General features: G+C 38.0%; 1 protein-coding gene across 1 annotated transcript in view; it reads left to right on the top strand.

Annotated features, from left to right (window-relative positions):
* LOC121091111 (ras and Rab interactor 3-like) overlaps positions 1-18306 on the top strand; it is a 179473-nt gene that overhangs the window by 84154 nt on the left and 77013 nt on the right. The window contains exons 13-17 of the mRNA XM_040600344.1: positions 4183-4349; positions 6556-6670; positions 8509-8621; positions 9263-9328; positions 11085-11236. Coding sequence (XP_040456278.1) covers positions 4183-4349; positions 6556-6670; positions 8509-8621; positions 9263-9328; positions 11085-11236 — 613 coding nt within the window. The remainder of the gene's footprint in view (positions 1-4182; positions 4350-6555; positions 6671-8508; positions 8622-9262; positions 9329-11084; positions 11237-18306) is intronic.

Below are 18306 nucleotides of genomic sequence, written 5' to 3'. Positions count from 1 at the left end.
AGAATTGCAATAAGAATGTTTTAATATATCAGCTGCCCACTTGGAAGGCTGACAAAGGTTGTGCCTTCTTGGATACCCTTTTACACACTAGATAGCCTGTCTCTAGTGTAGTAACACAGTCTCTCTTGCCTCCACAATTCCTATGGAAAGTTGCAGAGCTGAAATCAATAAAGATTTTCCAAGAAGGTGAAGAGGCAGCTGCTGTATTAATTTTCCTAACAACAAATTAAAAACCATTTTCTCCGAATTTTTTTATTTTGCAACAAAGGCATTTTTCAGTGGAAAATAATTCTGATGGAAAAATCACAATGGATCTAGTTTGTTGTATCTATTTCAGTTGTTTCTTTGTTGAGTACCATACTCGGCACAAAAATCTATATTCTTCTGTTGTGTTGTGGATACTGCACATGCTCAGAAATGAATTAGGCTTTCAGACTGGCTAATTTACCTATATTAAAGTTTTCCAATCAGTCTTAACTCTGATGAACAACAGCACTTTCTAGAGAAATGTACTAGCGGTCTGGGTTATTACAAAGGTCCCAGTGTGAAGGTGTGTATGTGACTGTTACACCTTTCCAGGTCAAGATTTGAATTAATATTGGCAATGATATGTGTGTGTAAGTATATAGCCTAATGAGGGCCAAGAGGTTTAAAAGTCACTTTTCCCCAGTTGGGTTTGGTTGGTTGGTGTGTTGGATGTTTTTTTCCCAAATGAAAAATGGTACAGAGATTTAAAAAGATAAAAAAAGGAAAGAAAAAATAATGAAGTGGAGCACCAAAAAAATCTGCACCAATAATCTTCCTAGGCCAGCCTGGACGTGCCTTATTTTTCTTCTAAGTTTACCATTGTTAAAAGCAAAAAACCCTAGAAAAATAGAAATCATTAGTAAACTCCAGGAAGCCTTTCTCATTTTGCAGATAGACTTAAGCAATATTCTTTCATAGTTGTGGTGAGGTGTGCAACAAACAAAACACAACTTTTCTCAGCTATGTGGGTTGCTGCAGGAGCCTTCAGACCCAAGGTCCACAGGAGTGGCCAGTACTGCTATTAAAACAACTGAGCTAAGGTCTTGTAATGGGACTGTGTTTTTGCAGAACAGCTATGTATTGAATAATAGCCTAAATGACAATGATAATGTTCTTCTTTGCAGATGTACTAGGGAGCTAAGCAAAAATCATAAAACAATTTGTCATGAACTAAAAACATGCCCCAATTCAATAAATTTATTACTAAATAATTTTAGTTATTATTTTAGAGTGGGTGGTCAAAACCAAAACAACAGAGCAGCACAAGAAGTCATTTCAAAAGAACTAAAAAGAATAAAACTAAAATTTTCAAGCTGTATATTCTTTGTGCAGTCATCTAAGCCAGGGAAAATGAGTGAAGTCATCCATTTCCTAAAGAAATAAAGTCTCACTTTATTGAGATTGCTGCTAAACTTACTTAATAAATTCTTAAAAAACTACTGAGTTACAGAGTAAGAGAATACTTACTTAGCACTGGGTGCCACACAAGTTCCATGACCCAGCATAGTAGGAGCTGAAGAATATGGCCTAAGGCAGAACCAAGATGAGGTATACTTAAGGCTTTATATAAACATTTATAAAAGCTAGCAGACCCTGACACAGTGTCAGGTAGGCTGCTTTGGCCATGGTGGTTCAGAACTATTCCAGGCTAACTGCAAATGGCCGGTCAGCTTCTCTGTTAACCCAGCAAAACCCAGAATTACATGCAGTTATTATTCCCTAAATCTCAAGCCTGGGTGCGATGTAATGTATGCAAATGTCATTTCCACTAATCATCTAGGTGTAAAAAAACAGTTCTGACTCATGACGCGTGGATGAAGCATCCACTAATAGAGCCAGGAATTTAATGGACAGGCATCTATTCAAACTGAGCAAAGATAAGGGAAAGGCAAGTACTCCACTAATATTTCCATTTTTGTGGAACTAAGCAAGCATAATAGCAATGCTAGTGGTAAAGGCACTGTGAATTCTCACAGTTAAGCACTTGTTTAATTCAGGGCATCTAGACAACATCCCTGTCAAGATACGTATTCCCCAGAAGAGACTGAGTGCATCTACTTATTCTCTATTTTTCTCCATGCGATTTTGTTGCTTGTATTCATGTTATTGAAAAGGGAAATGGGACTGAATCTCCTGTGTGTAGCAGCACTGAAGTCAGTCAGACTATACCCACATCAGATCAGAATCTGCTCCATGCTTTTTTCCTGTCAAACCGTCACCCACTCGCCCTGTATTTGGAATTACACACTAAAGAAATTACTGGCCTAGGCCATGCTGACTTGTTTGACTATGAAGCAAGCTTAGCAACTTGGGTAGACAAAGAGTGCAAAATAACTAGCCAGGAGTCTTTTAATGATCAAAACTGTAACAAATTAAACAGGAGGAGGTATAAATTACTATAGGATATTCACAGCCTTGTTAACAGATTTAAAGTGAGATGTGAGCTAAGAAGTGTCACTTTCTGAACAGAAAAGATAACTGTTTAAAAAATCTGTATAGCAGTATATGCAACCAGAAGGAACAAGGACTTTCCTGTAAAATCTGTAATAGAGCCCAGTGACATGTAAAATTTTAGAATTAGAATTGACCATAGGAGACTTCAGTAGTTTTATGTGTTACAAGTTCTACAGCCACAAGCTACATGGGAATAAAGAGCCAATCTTAATCTAACATTTCCTGGTGGGTTGATGACATCTCCAAATCCACAAGAAAATCTCAAGTTAAGGAGCTGATTTGTAACTTAAGCATGACAATTTAGTACTAGAATACATACTGAAGTAAATTAATAAAGACTTGCATTTGGACTCACCAAGTTAAATTAGATTAGTAAATAGCCTCATAAATTACAAAAGTATTATTAATTTGTAAATGTTCAATATTTAATTTCATTGCATCTGGTGCACTCTGGTCCAGAGGACAGATTTCAATCTGATTAAATTCACTGACAAAAACTCCCATTAAATTAACCTTAAACCCCCATATTCTTGCTGAAAGAAAATTCCTGGTGAAATTGATAAGAGCTTTCACTGATTATTACCTGCCCTTTATAATCTAGCTAAATAACTTAACTGGAAGGTATTCCTGATGATTTTCTTAAATGCTATCAACCATTTTATTCAAAATGACATATTGTGACTCATGCATATCATTACCAGTTAATGATGGAAATCCTTCCTAGCACAGTTCTAAAACGATGTAAAGAAAACGCAAACAAAACCCACCGTGCTGTTGGTAGTGCTACTTTGGTTTAGCCTATAAACAAATTTGTTAGCCTACTTGCAGGATACTTCATGAAACATACAAGTGTCCCATTTATCTATGTCCCAATAATAAAATAATAATTCTTTATGTGATTTATGTGCACATTTACAATACTTCACAGTTTTAAAAAATGAGAAAGTCTGTACTTGTCTTCAGTGATGACAGTTCTCTGGTATTTCTCACCCATTGAATTTGGAGAGCTGTGTGATATGAGGGATGTCAGTGTCTTCAGTTTTCTTTATTATAGGGGATAAGAGACAATCTCAAGGTAGTACCGTGTGCGGTTAGAGAGAGGTAACAAGTCTAGATCTCCTAAGTACCAGTTTAAAAGTTCCGCCCAAGTGACCACAGTGAAGTGTGTAAAAGAAGTTTGTTACGTTCATAGGTTGGGTCTGTGCTTCTGTTTTCTGTAAAGGTATTTTCTGTTGCTGCACAGAAGGTACAGGTTATTTTCACTACAGGAATTTCCATCATCCTTTTTAAGAGGCATGGTGGGGGAGGGGTTTGGTTGTTTGGTTTTGGTGTTGTTTCTTTTATTTTGGATTCATAGTAATAGAGGTATTTGAAAGAGCAACAAATGTGACTTAATTTTTGTTTTAAAATCAGCCATGTTTTTAAATAAATCATTGTAATTCTTTAATGGATTTACAGATATTTTTTTTAAAAAAAAGATTTACAGACTTTGGCAGGCTGAACGATAAGATTCTGGATGTGCATGCAGAACCTGGTGAGAGTGATGAGACCAAGTATAGCTGAAAGGTGTACTGGAAAATGAGCTGATATGCACATTTGTAAACATCCTTCTGGGATCTTCTGGGATTACCTGTTGTGTTCAAAGAAGTGTAACTGGGGATGGGAAAGCTGAACTGGTTCTTTCCTTTCTTTGCCCTGCAGATGGAAAAATGAACAAAGTTAAATGGATTTTGACATGGCCGTTGATATTTGTGCTCTTTTGCACCATTCCAAACTGCAGTAAACCACGGTGGGAGAAGTGTTTTATGATGACATTCGTTTTATCCACTCTCTGGATTGCCTTGTTCTCCTACTTTATGGTGTGGATGGTAAGTACACGTAGCAGGACTTCCCACACTAAGTGAAGTACACTTCTCAAAATAGATAATAGAACTTTTGTGTATTTGTTAAAGAAAGGCATGTAATTTTAATGCAGCCTCTTCAGCTCATACTCTAATTATTATAATTCTAGCTTTCTGCTGTTCTTTTCTGCCCAGGTAATTGGGCCTTTGCTGTATAGGACCCAATACCATACAGGAAGGTGCCAGCTTGATTTTTCAAGAGAATGTGGACATCCACATCCTAATAATAAAAAGGAGTTTAAATTAAAATGTTTAACTATCGACAGCTGAGACACCTTTAGAAATTTGGCTACAGGGTCTGATACTGAAACATGCATAAAAGGCAGATGGATGGCAAAATTTGAGCTCAGAAGTGGTGAAAAACACTTTGAGTAGACTGGAAAATGCAAGGAAATCCTTCTTAGTGAAGAGTATTGCAGGTATGTTTCCATTTGCCCTAGATCTGTGAGAAGCAGTATGTTGGATGTAGACCTGTAAATTGTTGTCAGTTCAGGAGCACACTTACTTGACGATTTGAATAAGTTCCTATATTTTCTTTCTTACCCTCTTTCAGTTTCTCAAGTTTATGTTTTCAGTGAGAGAAGAGGCATGAATAGGAAAGGTCCTCAAATAGTTTCTGTGGTGGAAAAATTAGCCATACTTTTGAAGTATAGAAAGTTACCTTTTCTACAGTAAAAGACGGAAAACCAAAAAGTTATATATACCTGTAAGTGGAAGATTGGTAGGATGTGCTGCTAAAGAATTTATATGGCCGTATTTCCTTTTAAAGGAAAATACAGTGAAGAATCTTCAGCTGGTTTCATACTGGAATATATATAGTCTCACATATACACACTCATATATATACGTACACACACACACACTTTTCTAGTCATGCATATGGAAGAATTTTTATTCATGAGCTTCTTACCTGCAAAATCTTTTTTGGGTGGAGAACATCTCTACCTTCCTCAAATGTGTCAGACATTTGTGAACTGCTTTATGTTTCCTCTTGTGGAAGATTGTCTTCTATATACTTTTTGCAGCTTTCTATGTAAGTTTTGCATTGTGAAGTAATCCTCTTAACATAGACTGTGTTGGAGAAGTTCACATGCCAGCCAGTCATTCTGCCTGGCATACTGGTGCCAAAGCCACTCATTTCGTTTCACACAATATGTCCTTTGAAAGGCCACACTCTCTACCTTGGTTCCTTTTGTAGATATCCCCTTCACAAATGAGAGATGTGCTCATGGAGGCTGCAACACAGCTTATTTTAAGAGGCAACCAGACTCGAATACCACATTACCACTTGCAGCAGGAGAATCATGCCCACTCCTCTTTCTGAGTCACAGCCCCTGAGAATAAGGTCTGTGAGCGAGTTCCTAAAATACACCTTTTCTTTGGTGAAGGGTCCAGTTTTCCTCATGTAAGGGACTGGCAAACGTTTTCATGACAACGACACAGAGCCTTAAAGACTTCCACCCTTAGCAGTCTCAGCAGGGAAGCAGCTGCCTGTCCCTGACTCAGACTTCTCACTCTCAGAAGACTATTTCCTTTTCAGCTGCCTGTTCAGTCTGTTTTCTTGATGTTTTTTCAGCCTTCTTCAGATGTTCCAGCTAAATACAGTTCCCTGTCCTTTCCAAGAGCTCTGCTACAGGCGCCAGCCATTCCCTAAGCTCTTTTAAAGCTGCATCTGGACTCTCAGGAGACAGTATAACCAGACCAGGTCCCTTTTAGATTATATCAGAAGTCATGCAAGACAGTGGTTCTTTCTTCATGTGTTGGGATAAACTAAGTTCTTTATATCTCTGCCCCTATATTACAATATAAATTGGTTGCAGTCCTTTTGAGAATAGAACCAGCAAGAAATTTGCTATTCTTGGGAATAAAAAAGATCCCACAGGTTGGATAATGTCTGTGCTTCTCCTTAAAAGATCAGTATGTCCTGTTAGAAGGACTTTTTGTTTGTTGATAAGATGTTGAATAATGTGACCCAAAGTACTTTTCCTTTTCACAGGGTTGGTTTTAGGCCGGTTACTTCACAATGATTTAATGTGCAGAAATGGCTAAGTATCCTGAGCCTAATCATGTTAGGGTCCACACCAGAAATCAAAGTTAAGTGTATGCCACAACTGTATTGGAATGAGGAAACTTTCCAAATATGATAGGTTAATCTGTTTTCCTCACTGTTCAGGTGACTGTGATTGGATACACCCTTGGGATACCAGATGTGATCATGGGCATTACTTTCCTAGCTGCAGGAACAAGCGTCCCGGACTGCATGGCCAGTTTAATAGTAGCAAGACAAGGTACTGTGTCTGCTGAAGCATAACTGCAATCTTACACACATGCTCTGTGATTTACTTTCTTCATACACACAAATTCTCAATGCAATTTTATTCTTTTTTTTCTTTTATTTTTACTCTTTCAGGGCCTCAGTAAAAGACAGAACACTTTGCTAATTATAGTGAACCAAAAAGTAATCCCTGTTCTGTTCTTTTGCTTCTTGGGACTGGGTACACCCTAGCATTCTTAGCAGGTCATTCAACACTCAGATATCCCATGCACGGTATGCATCAGTCAGGGTAAAAAGATTAAAGTAGTAGACAAAACTGGAATATCAGCTATTAAAAACTGCATTGAAGAATATATGCTGACCAGCACTTGTCCATGTAAAACTTGCATGATTTCTAGAAGACCTCTTGAACCAAAGGAAGTGAAGTGGTTTATGAGGATCTGACAGAAGTGATGTTGCTCCAGGCATACTTCTCATCTAAATGCAAACCTCTTTCCCACTGGGGATATATGAATAGCCACACTGGAAAGGGTTTTAGGTAAATGTCAGCTATGTCCTCATCAGCTTTCCAACTGAAATTGTCAAAGGCTTTCTCATGTATCTTGAAGTCGTGATTAAGTTTCTTTACATTTCATTTTTCCCTTGAGAAATACCCATAGCAATGTCCCTTCCTGGTGTTGAAAAACATTAAACCTGACAGTGTGATCTCCTGTACTGCAGCAGAATAAGAAAAGGTCCTAATTATATTCTTTTCCACTATTCCAATTCCCATAGTCTTTTTTGTTTTTCCAGATGATGAGATCTCCAGCACACATCATTGGGCAAACAACAAGGGTTCTGAAGTGATAAATGAAGTACTCAAAAGCCCCACCTTTGTAGTCTGAGATAGGAGTAGGCTGTTAAATGTTGCTTGATTGAAAATAATTATATATTTCAAATATTTCATTGTCCAGGTTGTATGATTTGTTGTGTGCAGGAAAATCTCACAAAGAGCAGTAAAAAAAGTATTCAGGATTCTTATGGAACTACCTTCCCACTAAATTAGTTTTCCATATGTAGTACTAAAGTGGACAGATTTTTTACAAAAACAGAAGGAAAACATGTTACATTTTCAAATGAACAGACTGCTTCTTTAGATTAGTTCTTTAGCATTAGGCAAAAATACTGTAACAATTGTTTCCTCTGAAAGTGAAGGTAAGCACTAACTTGGCAAAAAGTGATTCAATAGGCCAGTGCCTAAGGGAAATCAGCAGAGGCAGAGAAGAATTCTGCTTTCCTCACATCCTTGACATCGGTGCGGAATGAAATGTGAGCCAGTGACGGGCATTAGGAGTAGATTTTGAGTAATGCCTAGGGACTTCACAACCATTCACTCCTTTTTTCCTTTCCTGTAGCATCTTATTGTTCCTGAGGTGAAATCATTGCTGATTAAGCCCTACAGAAGTGCTTATTATTTTTGACTACCATTAGGTTGGGTTTTTTTCAGGATCACTTTTCATCGTTCACATGAGATAAAGGCCACATGCCACATATTAAATTCAGTAGATAATCTCCAGGTTCCCTGTGGCTGCAGACTACCTAGATCAAGACTTGTTTTTTCATTGGCATTGAACTCAGATAGTGAATGGATACCACACACCCAGTAAAAGTCTCCAAGGCACAAGGAAGATGTAGTTGGAGTGAGCAATTTTTGCATACTTTTTTCAGAAGTCATGCAAAGGTTATGGAAATTGTCTCCCTACCTCAGATACTCTGATCAATGCAAATCATTCCCCTTTAGTTTCCTCTAGTACAGAGTAATGGTCCTATACTTTGTTTTTACCCAAGAGTTGTGTTTTTTTTTCTCTTCAGGCCTTGGTGACATGGCAGTATCCAACACAATAGGGAGCAATGTCTTTGACATTCTGGTGGGCCTTGGCGTTCCATGGGGTTTGCAGACCATGGCGATTGATTATGGATCAATTGTATGTATACTTAGAAAATCTTTAATTTGTTCTTTTGTGTATTTCAAAAAGATATATCCTAAAAAGAAAACATGCAAATGAAATTTAAAAAAATAAACAACCTGCAGAGCGTGTTATTGGTTGCTAAATAAGGTGTTACTTCTTGGCCAAGGAACAGGGAGTTAAGGAAGCAGTTCTCCTTCCACAAGCTGCAATTAATTCCCTGTTTGTCAGCTGGAGTACATTATACTCTATTGCAGAAAAAATAGTACCATGGGTAACTGTTCATGGCTCTTGTCATTTTCTTACTACTACACAGCTTCAAGCACACCTGTCTGTCTCTCTATACCTTGCTATTTTTGTCTGTAAAATGAGAATAACAGCATATCTCTCTCTCCTGAGACTCTTTTAACATAAAATCCATTATAAATGTTGATTTTATTTTTTTTTACAGAAGTGGGATTGCTTATACATTTATTTTGATTCCTTAATCTTCCTGTTCTTCATTATGTTAAATCTGTCATGGATTGGCATAGTTTAAAATGTGTAAGTCAGTCACTATTCAAAACAGAACGCGGACCATAAAATCAGTAAATTGATTTCTGATCTGCACAGCACAGGTATATGCTGAGCATTTTAAAGGTCTCTTCTAATTCCCACAGGTTAAGATAAACAGCAAAGGACTGGTCTACTCAGTTGCACTTTTGCTAGGATCAGTGGCACTTACTGTAAGTATCTGAGTGTCTCCCCATGTATTCCAATTGCAAAATACTTACTAGGTATTTACACATTATAGAAGGATAAAATGGAAATACGTCTTATTCCCAAAGCATTGGTTCTTGTCAAGTATCATTCTTCTAGCAATGCCATGAGTTTAAAAGCTCCCATTGTCCTCAGTGAGCCTCAGTGTCCTCAGGGACCTCAGTGTCCGCCCCATTGGTTTCAGTGGCAGTGTTCAAATTGTGGGATCCAATGATACTTCTGTGCTCCTGTGTCCAGCTACATACCCCAGGCCTGTCTCTGCTTTATGTTGGAACAAGACCCAGGTATGCATCATCACCCTTCGCCCTTGTTTCCCAAAACCAGCCTGGACTAATCAAGTGCTGTAGCTAAAACTCTTAATGAAGACTAGTCTGTAAGGACTGTGAACCTCAGGACTTTGAATAGGCATGCTAAATGTCAGTCAGCGTAAGACAGTTGTAACACATGACTTGTTAAGGTGAAACAATAACTCTGTTTCAAAAGTCAATTTTGCTGGTACTTAAGGTCTGCTCCTGCTGACTCCCAGGGAACCTCTGTGGGAAGAATCAAATCCCAAAGGTATAAAAATATCCACTGTACTAACATCTTTCACTCATTGCCTGCAGAGGCTCAGTAGAGGAGGGGATCATCACTGGAGATTTCACACTGTTGCATGACTACGTCCTATAAAACTCCACATCACCTGTGCACGACTTAAGTGTTAGAATGACCAGGGCTGTTCACTCTGCCACTAACTTCCTAATGCACCTGATACTTAAGCTGTGGGAGCCTGTTCTCTTCTTGTCTTACCCCAGTTCTGCCATGCTGCACAATGTCTGTGAAAGAACAAACAAATGTTCTGTAGACATTTGTATGTGATGTTGCTGCATGCATATTGGTAATCAGCACTTTGGAAAAAAATGGGAGGATTATGCAGATGTGCTGCTATACTAGCCGGTCATGCTTTTCTGAAAAGAGTCTCTTCATAGAAGAAGCTGTATCACCTAGGTTTGAAGGATCTGTTATTGTCTCATTTGTTCTGCTGGATGCCATGATTTGCACAGACCCTCCCGGCAAAACTCAGTGGAAAGTTTTGAGCAAAAGGAACAATAATTCACAGGCACTCAACACGCTGAAAATAAGTGCCTTCATGAGGACTTCATTGCTTTGCTACCTATAACTTGTAATACCCCTTAGTTCTGGAGCTGAGCAGAACTTCAAAGAAAGCACCTCTTCTGAAGTGGTTGAAAGAATAAACATTAGGTGCTGGTGTACTGCTGGGGCATAAGGATCTGTAGGGGAACACTGGAGGGAGAGACATTCATGTAGTTCATGTAGTTCAGTGCAGTGCTTTAGATCATACTAATCAAGGAATAACTGCTGCATGACTAAAATGTGCCCCACGTAGTGAAAATGCACCACAGACTGAAACAAGACACCTAAGTGTCTGTTTCTCAGTTACATAAAAAACTTGTGAAGGTGCTTCGAAGTGGGTTCATTTAGTATTTTGTAAAAGGATCTTGCGACAGCTGAGAGTCAGGCCAGAGTCTGAATTCTTAGTTTGGGCTTTTACATGCATGTCAGAAAGACATATGTTGCTTTTTTGATCTTTAAAATACTGAGAATACGTTTTTATCTTCGTTGAGGATCTCTCAATTCAAAAGACACTCATTTTTAGTTTATAATAGTTGTTCCCAAAAGTCTCCTTTGGGCTTAATTAACTAACACTTTGTTTGCTTGCAGGTGTTTGGGATCCATGTAAATAAGTGGAAACTTGACAGGAAATTAGGCATCTACGTGTTGTTTCTTTATGGTATTTTCCTGTGTTTCTCTATATTGATAGAGTTTAATGTCTTCACCTTTGTCAACTTCCCTATGTGCCGAGAAGAGCTTTAAAGCACTACAAGGAGAGACACTGAAATTTTTCTGATTACGATTACACGTGCTGTAAATGACAGGAGGCATTTCACATTTCTACCTTCTTTCCATCAGTAATTCGAGCGTTGTTCCTGCTTCATCAGCTAACAAGCACTTTTACCTGTGTGGAAAGAAAGCATACCTTTCTTTTAACATGCTAGCTCGAGGCAACCAAAGCATTTTCCTCCTCTTTGGATATTGCTGCTCAGTCATGAGGCTGTGTGGATCTTATGCAGAACTCTAAAATGACCCATTTCTGGGACATTCTGTTGTGGTTTTCCTTCTCCTTTTGCAGACAATCAACCATCACCACCAAGGTTAGCAAGAGGATGGGAGAAAATTAATTATAGTTCTTTTGGTTTTGACATTTACTTTCCATGGAAGGATGAAAGGCAAGTTCAGAACTTTTTGTGGCTCAGTCAAGATATCTCAACTACAGGACCAGAAAGTCCAAGGCACATATCACGGCATGTACTGTTGAGGACATCATTTCCGCCTTCAGGTGCTCTGCTAATAGAGGAACTGCACTGACAGTTTTTGATGGCAGTGTTGAATATTTACCATTCTTTTCAATGAATATGAACAATGTGGCAGAGAAAGAAGAGGAAATGGTTCTATGTTGTATCACTTGTGATGATGCACACTAAAAGTCAGAGTTATCTGCATACTGAAGAAGAGAATTACATGCAGAAATACATACTTGAAAAATATGTTTTATCATTAGTGAGGAATGCTGTATACACAAATATAAATTAACATTTGTGGAATATTACACCACAAGAAAAACTTTGCGTTGGCCATTGTAAGCCCATTGTGTAAATTTAGAAGAAACTAAACAAATAAACTATAACTGGGTGCTCAGTAACTATCAGTTTTGTCATCAGCTGAGAGTAGTATCTGAACATAATCCAGACTTTCTGACAACAAAACCCACCATGATCATGATTTGATTTGCTTGGTGGGAGGAAGAAGCTTATTTCATCAGTGAAGAAGCTGGTGTTTTCTTCTCCATGTTTTATTTATTCCCAGAAGCTTAATGAAGATGAATGTCTGACACAAAGCAGTGCAGTTAGACAAAAGCAAGTCTGTCAAGAGAATATGGTCCTTGATTTGATTGCATGCAAGTTTTGAAGCATGATACACTTCTTTGTAAACCCCAGCAGAAGCCAGGTTTCTATATCCTTTCCACCAGCATAAATCTGTTAAAAGAAATTGCTCTGGATGTAATTGACAGCAAGATCTGCCCAGAGTATTAAAAATAATGGGTAACATTCCACATTGTAGCAGTCATATGAATGCAAATCACTGAGACAGCGTATTTTCAAATGTTACTAAACTTCAAAAATGTTAAAGCTGTATGTGAATGATCACATAAAGTTCCTGAAGAAGCACAGTTAACTTTATACATAGATTTTTAAAATTTTTTAATGTTTATAAACCAAAACAAATCTATCAACTAACAGTCGATGCATTTTTAAATATATTAATATTTTCCACTTAAGATTATGTATTGAAAAAATCCCATTATTGTGTCAATGAAACCATACTACAAAACCTTATCAAACAAGCACTTACTAAGAAAGTTCCTTATTTTGACATATATGACAAATAATTATGTTTAGCCATCTCACATGCAGAATACTGTTTACACCAGGCAATGTGTTTACAACTAAGGCTATTTTAAAAACTATTTTCCTATAAATTAAGGAGTGTGTTCTGCTGGTGAATTTTTTTAGGAATCGGATACTTGCAATGTAATCTTAAGGAAAAAAGAGCACTGTATTTGTTACTTGCTTTATATTTTGCTACAAATGTCAGTATTGATATCCATTTAGGGTTTTTCACCTTAATTAAGTAGTTATGTAATTAAACTAGCCAGTCCTAAGGATGGCAACAAATACAGCATTATTAAAATGCTTTATTCAGTAGGCAAGCGTGACAGAAACACATTTGATCTCAAGTATGCTGGTGACCCCGTTTCCAGGCGTTCAAGACATTTTTGCTGTAGTGTAAAGCTGAGAGGATGGAATTCATGTTCATCTTTGAGTCTTGTGTTGCAGAAAGGCTGTGAACATGCAGCATACTGCTGCACCACTGTAGGATCATCCTTCTCTAGTCTTACTCTCTTCCCTGATATCTTTCAGGAGGACAGTTTGCTGCTGAAAATCTTGTGATGGCTTAGATACAAGGCTGAAAGGAGCAGAGAGAGGGGCTGAGTAAATGTTTTTTTTCCTGTGTATTGCTGTTGGTTAGGCTTGGAGAACTAGCTGTCTCCAAGCAAACATTTGCTCTTCTGTGCACCGGTCAGGCAGCTCAGATGGCTTTACACTGTAGAAGAGTAATTCCAAAATCTAGTTTTGAATGCCTAGTGATCGGCTGAGTTGAGAGTGATGAGGGCATCAATGTTTACAGTGCCAGGACTAGCAAATTGTACTGTACCTTCGTATTTCTGAGCCAGGCTACTTTAGAAGACATGGGGTACTGATTTGTTCTGTAGCAGCTGATCTCCAGCCCAAATATGCATGAAATTGTGTTTGCTAATGCCATCAATCCTTCAGACATCATTTAGAATTATTCTGCCTAGACTGAGTATCACATGCTCCAGAAAACCAGTGTTCTGTTATAGCAAGAGACCGTCTCAGAAGGTAAAGCTGACCTTAAATCACATGGCCTGGCCTGTCATCTGTAGCCTTCCCTAAAACATAGACCCACTTCACGACAACTTACGGTGAATTCTAATGCTGCATTTCATGAGGTGGACTCATATGCATCTTCTGCTATGAGACAGGTTTACCTGTCTAGCCATGCTTACCATTATAAATAACATTAGTCAGAATTTCCTCTGACACCACCACATGACCAGGGATGTATTGTTTGCCAAAGAATTATTGGATGCTGTATCAGGGCCTTGATGACACATAATCTCATGACGTAGTTTAGAGTCCCTATGTAGTTGTTATCTGTATGCTAAAATAAATAAAGATGGTAGTTACAGACCAAGTGATGCAGATAAACGGAATGGTCCGAGAAAGATCCAATTAACAAATTGTTGTATGTCAGATTAACCCACATCAGAATGTATCAGTAATTCAGGAGGCTATTACCAAGTGATAGCGGACTAGTGCCTTTCATGTGTATACAAAAAAAATAATTTGCTCGTGTGGTCAGGAAACCACTACAAATTTTGCCATTTTCCAGTCAAGAAAAGAAGTGATTTGTGCTTGGCTCTCTGCAGTTAGTACAGTTCTATATTGCAGCTGTTCAGATTGTGTCTGTTAGATTGTGTAGCCATGTTGTTGTAGTAACCATTGCAAAAGTTAGCTGGCTGAGTTTGGAATGCATGTCACTATGTTGTGTAAGTTAATGTTTAGCTCAAGAGTGAAAAGAAAGCTGGTGGATGTGAGAGGGAAAACTGTTACTGTGATCTGAAAATTGCCAGCATGCTAACACTGAAAAGTAATACAACTCAGAAAAAGATATCCCATATCCAGCAAAGCTTAAGTTCGGTAGGGTTGATTCCATGCTTTAAAGCTAAGCATATATCCAAGTGCCTTGCTGGACTGTGTTCTAAGGTGACAGTGGAGCATGGTTTCTGGTTTTTATGTCATATTCAGATCTTCTCATATAGTATTGGTTTTGCAGTCTGAAGATTTTATTTATTTCTCAAATTAAAAGTTTTGGCCAGAATCTGTGGACTTCTGCTCTGCTGATACCACTTTGGATTTCCACTCTTGTAAATAAGAGAATGGGTTTCTTGTCTCAGACTTCACAACTGTGCATCTGCCCTGGTGTATGAGCAGGATCAAAACTGAATTACAGCTGGCCAAGGAGAGCTTTTAGCAGCTCTTCTCTGCTGCAGTTCCACTGTAGTAGCACAGTCCCACATAGACCCACAGGGTGCAACCCTGATTGTAGTGAGCAAGCGGGAACGTTTCCATTGAGTTCAGCAGTGTTTGATTACATTTATTACCATAACGATTGTACTGCATTATAAAGTATTGCCTGAGTAAAGATTTCAGGGTCTACAGGTCTAAATCTAAAAAGCTACAGTTATGGTTATCTTAATTAATATTTGATGATCTAAGGGCTGCTCTCTGGGCTGAAGTCTAGCCTAGGAGAACACCTCAAGTCTTCCCAACAGGTACAGCATAGTCAATCATCTTTCTCCTGGCTCAGTCATTGGCGTGCCAATTTTATTTAATTTTTATTTGCTTGCTGCAGCAGTAACAAACATCTAATTAATTTCTGGGTTTAGATTATATTTGTAAACATTCTGTCAACGTGTAAACAAATAGAAAAGTTCTTTACTAGTCTAATACTTGGCAATTATAGGGAAGATTCTATTCTGTCTTTTATTTCCTTTGTGACTGTGCTTTAATTACACACACTTGTTTCTGTTATGTGTTTGCTCTAGTTGCACAAATCCCTCATGAGTTTTGTTGTCTTCCTTTCTTGGATTTCTTGCAATTGTAATGCCATTTATTTGCATCCTACAGTTAGATGGTTTTGGTAGAGTACTTTAAGCTGTGTAAATACAGGCTGATATTCATGCCAAGGAAAGATTGGACCTAATTTAACATGAAACAGACACTAAAATAACACTGATAGCCAGGTGAAACCAAAGAATCTTTCTCATTGAAATGTATCACCTTTGAGCATAATGTTATGTCATTGCAAGCCTCAGATCTCACAGTTACTTGTGTTTAAGCACTCAGAAGGAAAAATCTGCAGCATGCATTTACTACACAATTTCCCTTCTATTTTTTGAGAGTCTGAACTCCAGATTTTTCATTTTGTTGGGTAGTAGATTTATATGATGGTTACCTAGGTAATTGACGGCATTTAGTTCCAGCAATTCTGTACCAAACCCTTTATTATTCCCTTGAACTATTTAGAAAACTGTATGCAAGTGATCAGTGTTCTGCTGAAGAATGTTGTTCAACTGACATGTGCATTCCAGTTTCTGACCTACTGTGTACATGTTTAAAAACCTCCTTTTGAATAATTTAAGTATACACTTTTCTCACATTTCCCCCCGTGTGGGGTCCTGATATTTTCTCTCCAGAGAAAGCTGTGAAATCCTATACATCCCTGTCCTGAAATGTGAGATACGTGTAGCAGCTTCTCCACAGGCTGAGATGTGTAGTGATTGTGGCAATTTGTACATCACCTTGTTCTGCTTGCTTGCTACCATACTTCTGACATACAGTGCACTGTCTGAAAGAAATGAATGATTATGGGAAATTAATGCCATTTGGATATTTTCTTACAAGAATTACCAGTCTGACTTTAATTCCATTTGTTTTTCTTTTTTACTTGCACGAAGAATGTAAGCAATCATTGCCATCTTATTACTGAGATGATCTTGGTAAACTTGAAAGACAAATATAAAGGTTGATTTATAGCAATAGGGAATTGTAACAAAATCTAAAGGTATCAGAAAATATCAAAACCAGACAGATATAATCTCTAGAAAGACTAATACCAACCGAGATGCTTCCTTTCAGAAAGTTTTTTCAGCAGGATTATGGCCTTCATTCATATACCAGTTGTGTATGCAATCAACACTTGTAAATCTGCTTCCCCAGCAGCATCTATGTTTCAAATGGCCGAAAAGTGCGGCAAAGTTATGGCCAAATTCTTGCCTTCGCATTTTTGGGAGTGGTGCCAGTGGTCATTAATATCCTGATAGTTGGCACAAATATGTATCCATGGAACTGAGAGTAGAATTTGGCTCCCGCTATCTTCTCCGTTGCACGAAAGTATTTGAAATCATTTATGATCACTGAAATAACTTCCGAACCTTTTAAAACTCCCTGTGTTTCATATTTGCAGGCATTTGCAGTGCACCCTTAGGAGGTGCAATACCTCTTTAAATATTATTAAAACTTTCTAGAACTGCTTACTTTGAAAACAGAAAGGGATGGGTTTGTAAACTGTAAATAACAGAAATTATTTATCTTGTTATTTATTTTTTCAATGACTGTGACCTTATGCACTGTGAATGCTCTGTGATATGGGGTCCTTTGTACAGATAAATATGTCATGAAATCCAAATGGATTTAATGTGATAATTTGTTACAAAATGTTGGCATGATATTTGATTATTTTTGTTGTGAAAATTTTAAAAAATAGTTAATTCAGCATTTATAAAAGATTATAGCAGTCAGTATTGTAATGCACTACATAAAAATATGTACACTATCAATAAATTATATAAACAACGACAGTGTTTGCTGTTTTTTTCCCAGATGATGAGAACCTGTGAAACTGTCTCATATTTATTGTTGAAAATCTAAAATTTCAGGACCCAGCTAGGATATGTACCTGCACTTTCTTGGTGAAATCTGGACTCTGCTGAACTGAATGATGGAAGGCCCGTGTTTTCATCTATTCCAGGGACTATCACCTGGATCAAGGCATTATTCAGGGTGAGTTAAAAGTATCAGTTTTATTCACAGCAATTCTTAAACACATTATCTGCATTTTGGGACTAGAAATGTGTGATTTGCTGAGAGCACAGTTTGCTATGCTGAGGTGCTGATCCAGAAGCGTATGGCTGTCTCAGAAACATCCTGATCAAGGGTATTTTGTCTGCTTTATCCCATGGTATAGTGGTATCCAGCAGGTTCACGCTGAGTACTGGATGCTGACTGGAGGGGATGGAAGCAAGGTGCAAAATCCACATAGTACCACCTCCACAGTTACCTAGGCTCTGGAGATACTGCGAATAGAAGGAACAATTCCTCTTACCTTTGGTTGCCCATTTCCCAGATCCCTGTAGTCCACCTCAGGGTCTATGATGACTTCTGGTATATGTACATAGTCTCTGGTACAGTCTGTTCTGGGCTGACAAAAAGCTTTTAAATGCAGTTCTTGGAACAAGAAGAGCGAAGAGTTAACTTCATCTCATGTGCTGGTGTATTAACAATTTCATTAGACAGGAGTCTTCTGATGAATACTCCTAGCCAGTTTACTACCAGGAGATGCAAGTTAAAACAAAGCTTGACCTTACTTTTCTTAACCACAATGCATGCTTTTGGAATAC

This window comes from Falco naumanni, chromosome 7 (genome assembly GCF_017639655.2).
Source record: "Falco naumanni isolate bFalNau1 chromosome 7, bFalNau1.pat, whole genome shotgun sequence".
Lineage (NCBI taxonomy): Eukaryota > Metazoa > Chordata > Aves > Falconiformes > Falconidae > Falco > Falco naumanni.
Note: the sequence above shows the minus strand (reverse complement) of the source record. Positions and strands in the feature narration are given on the sequence as shown.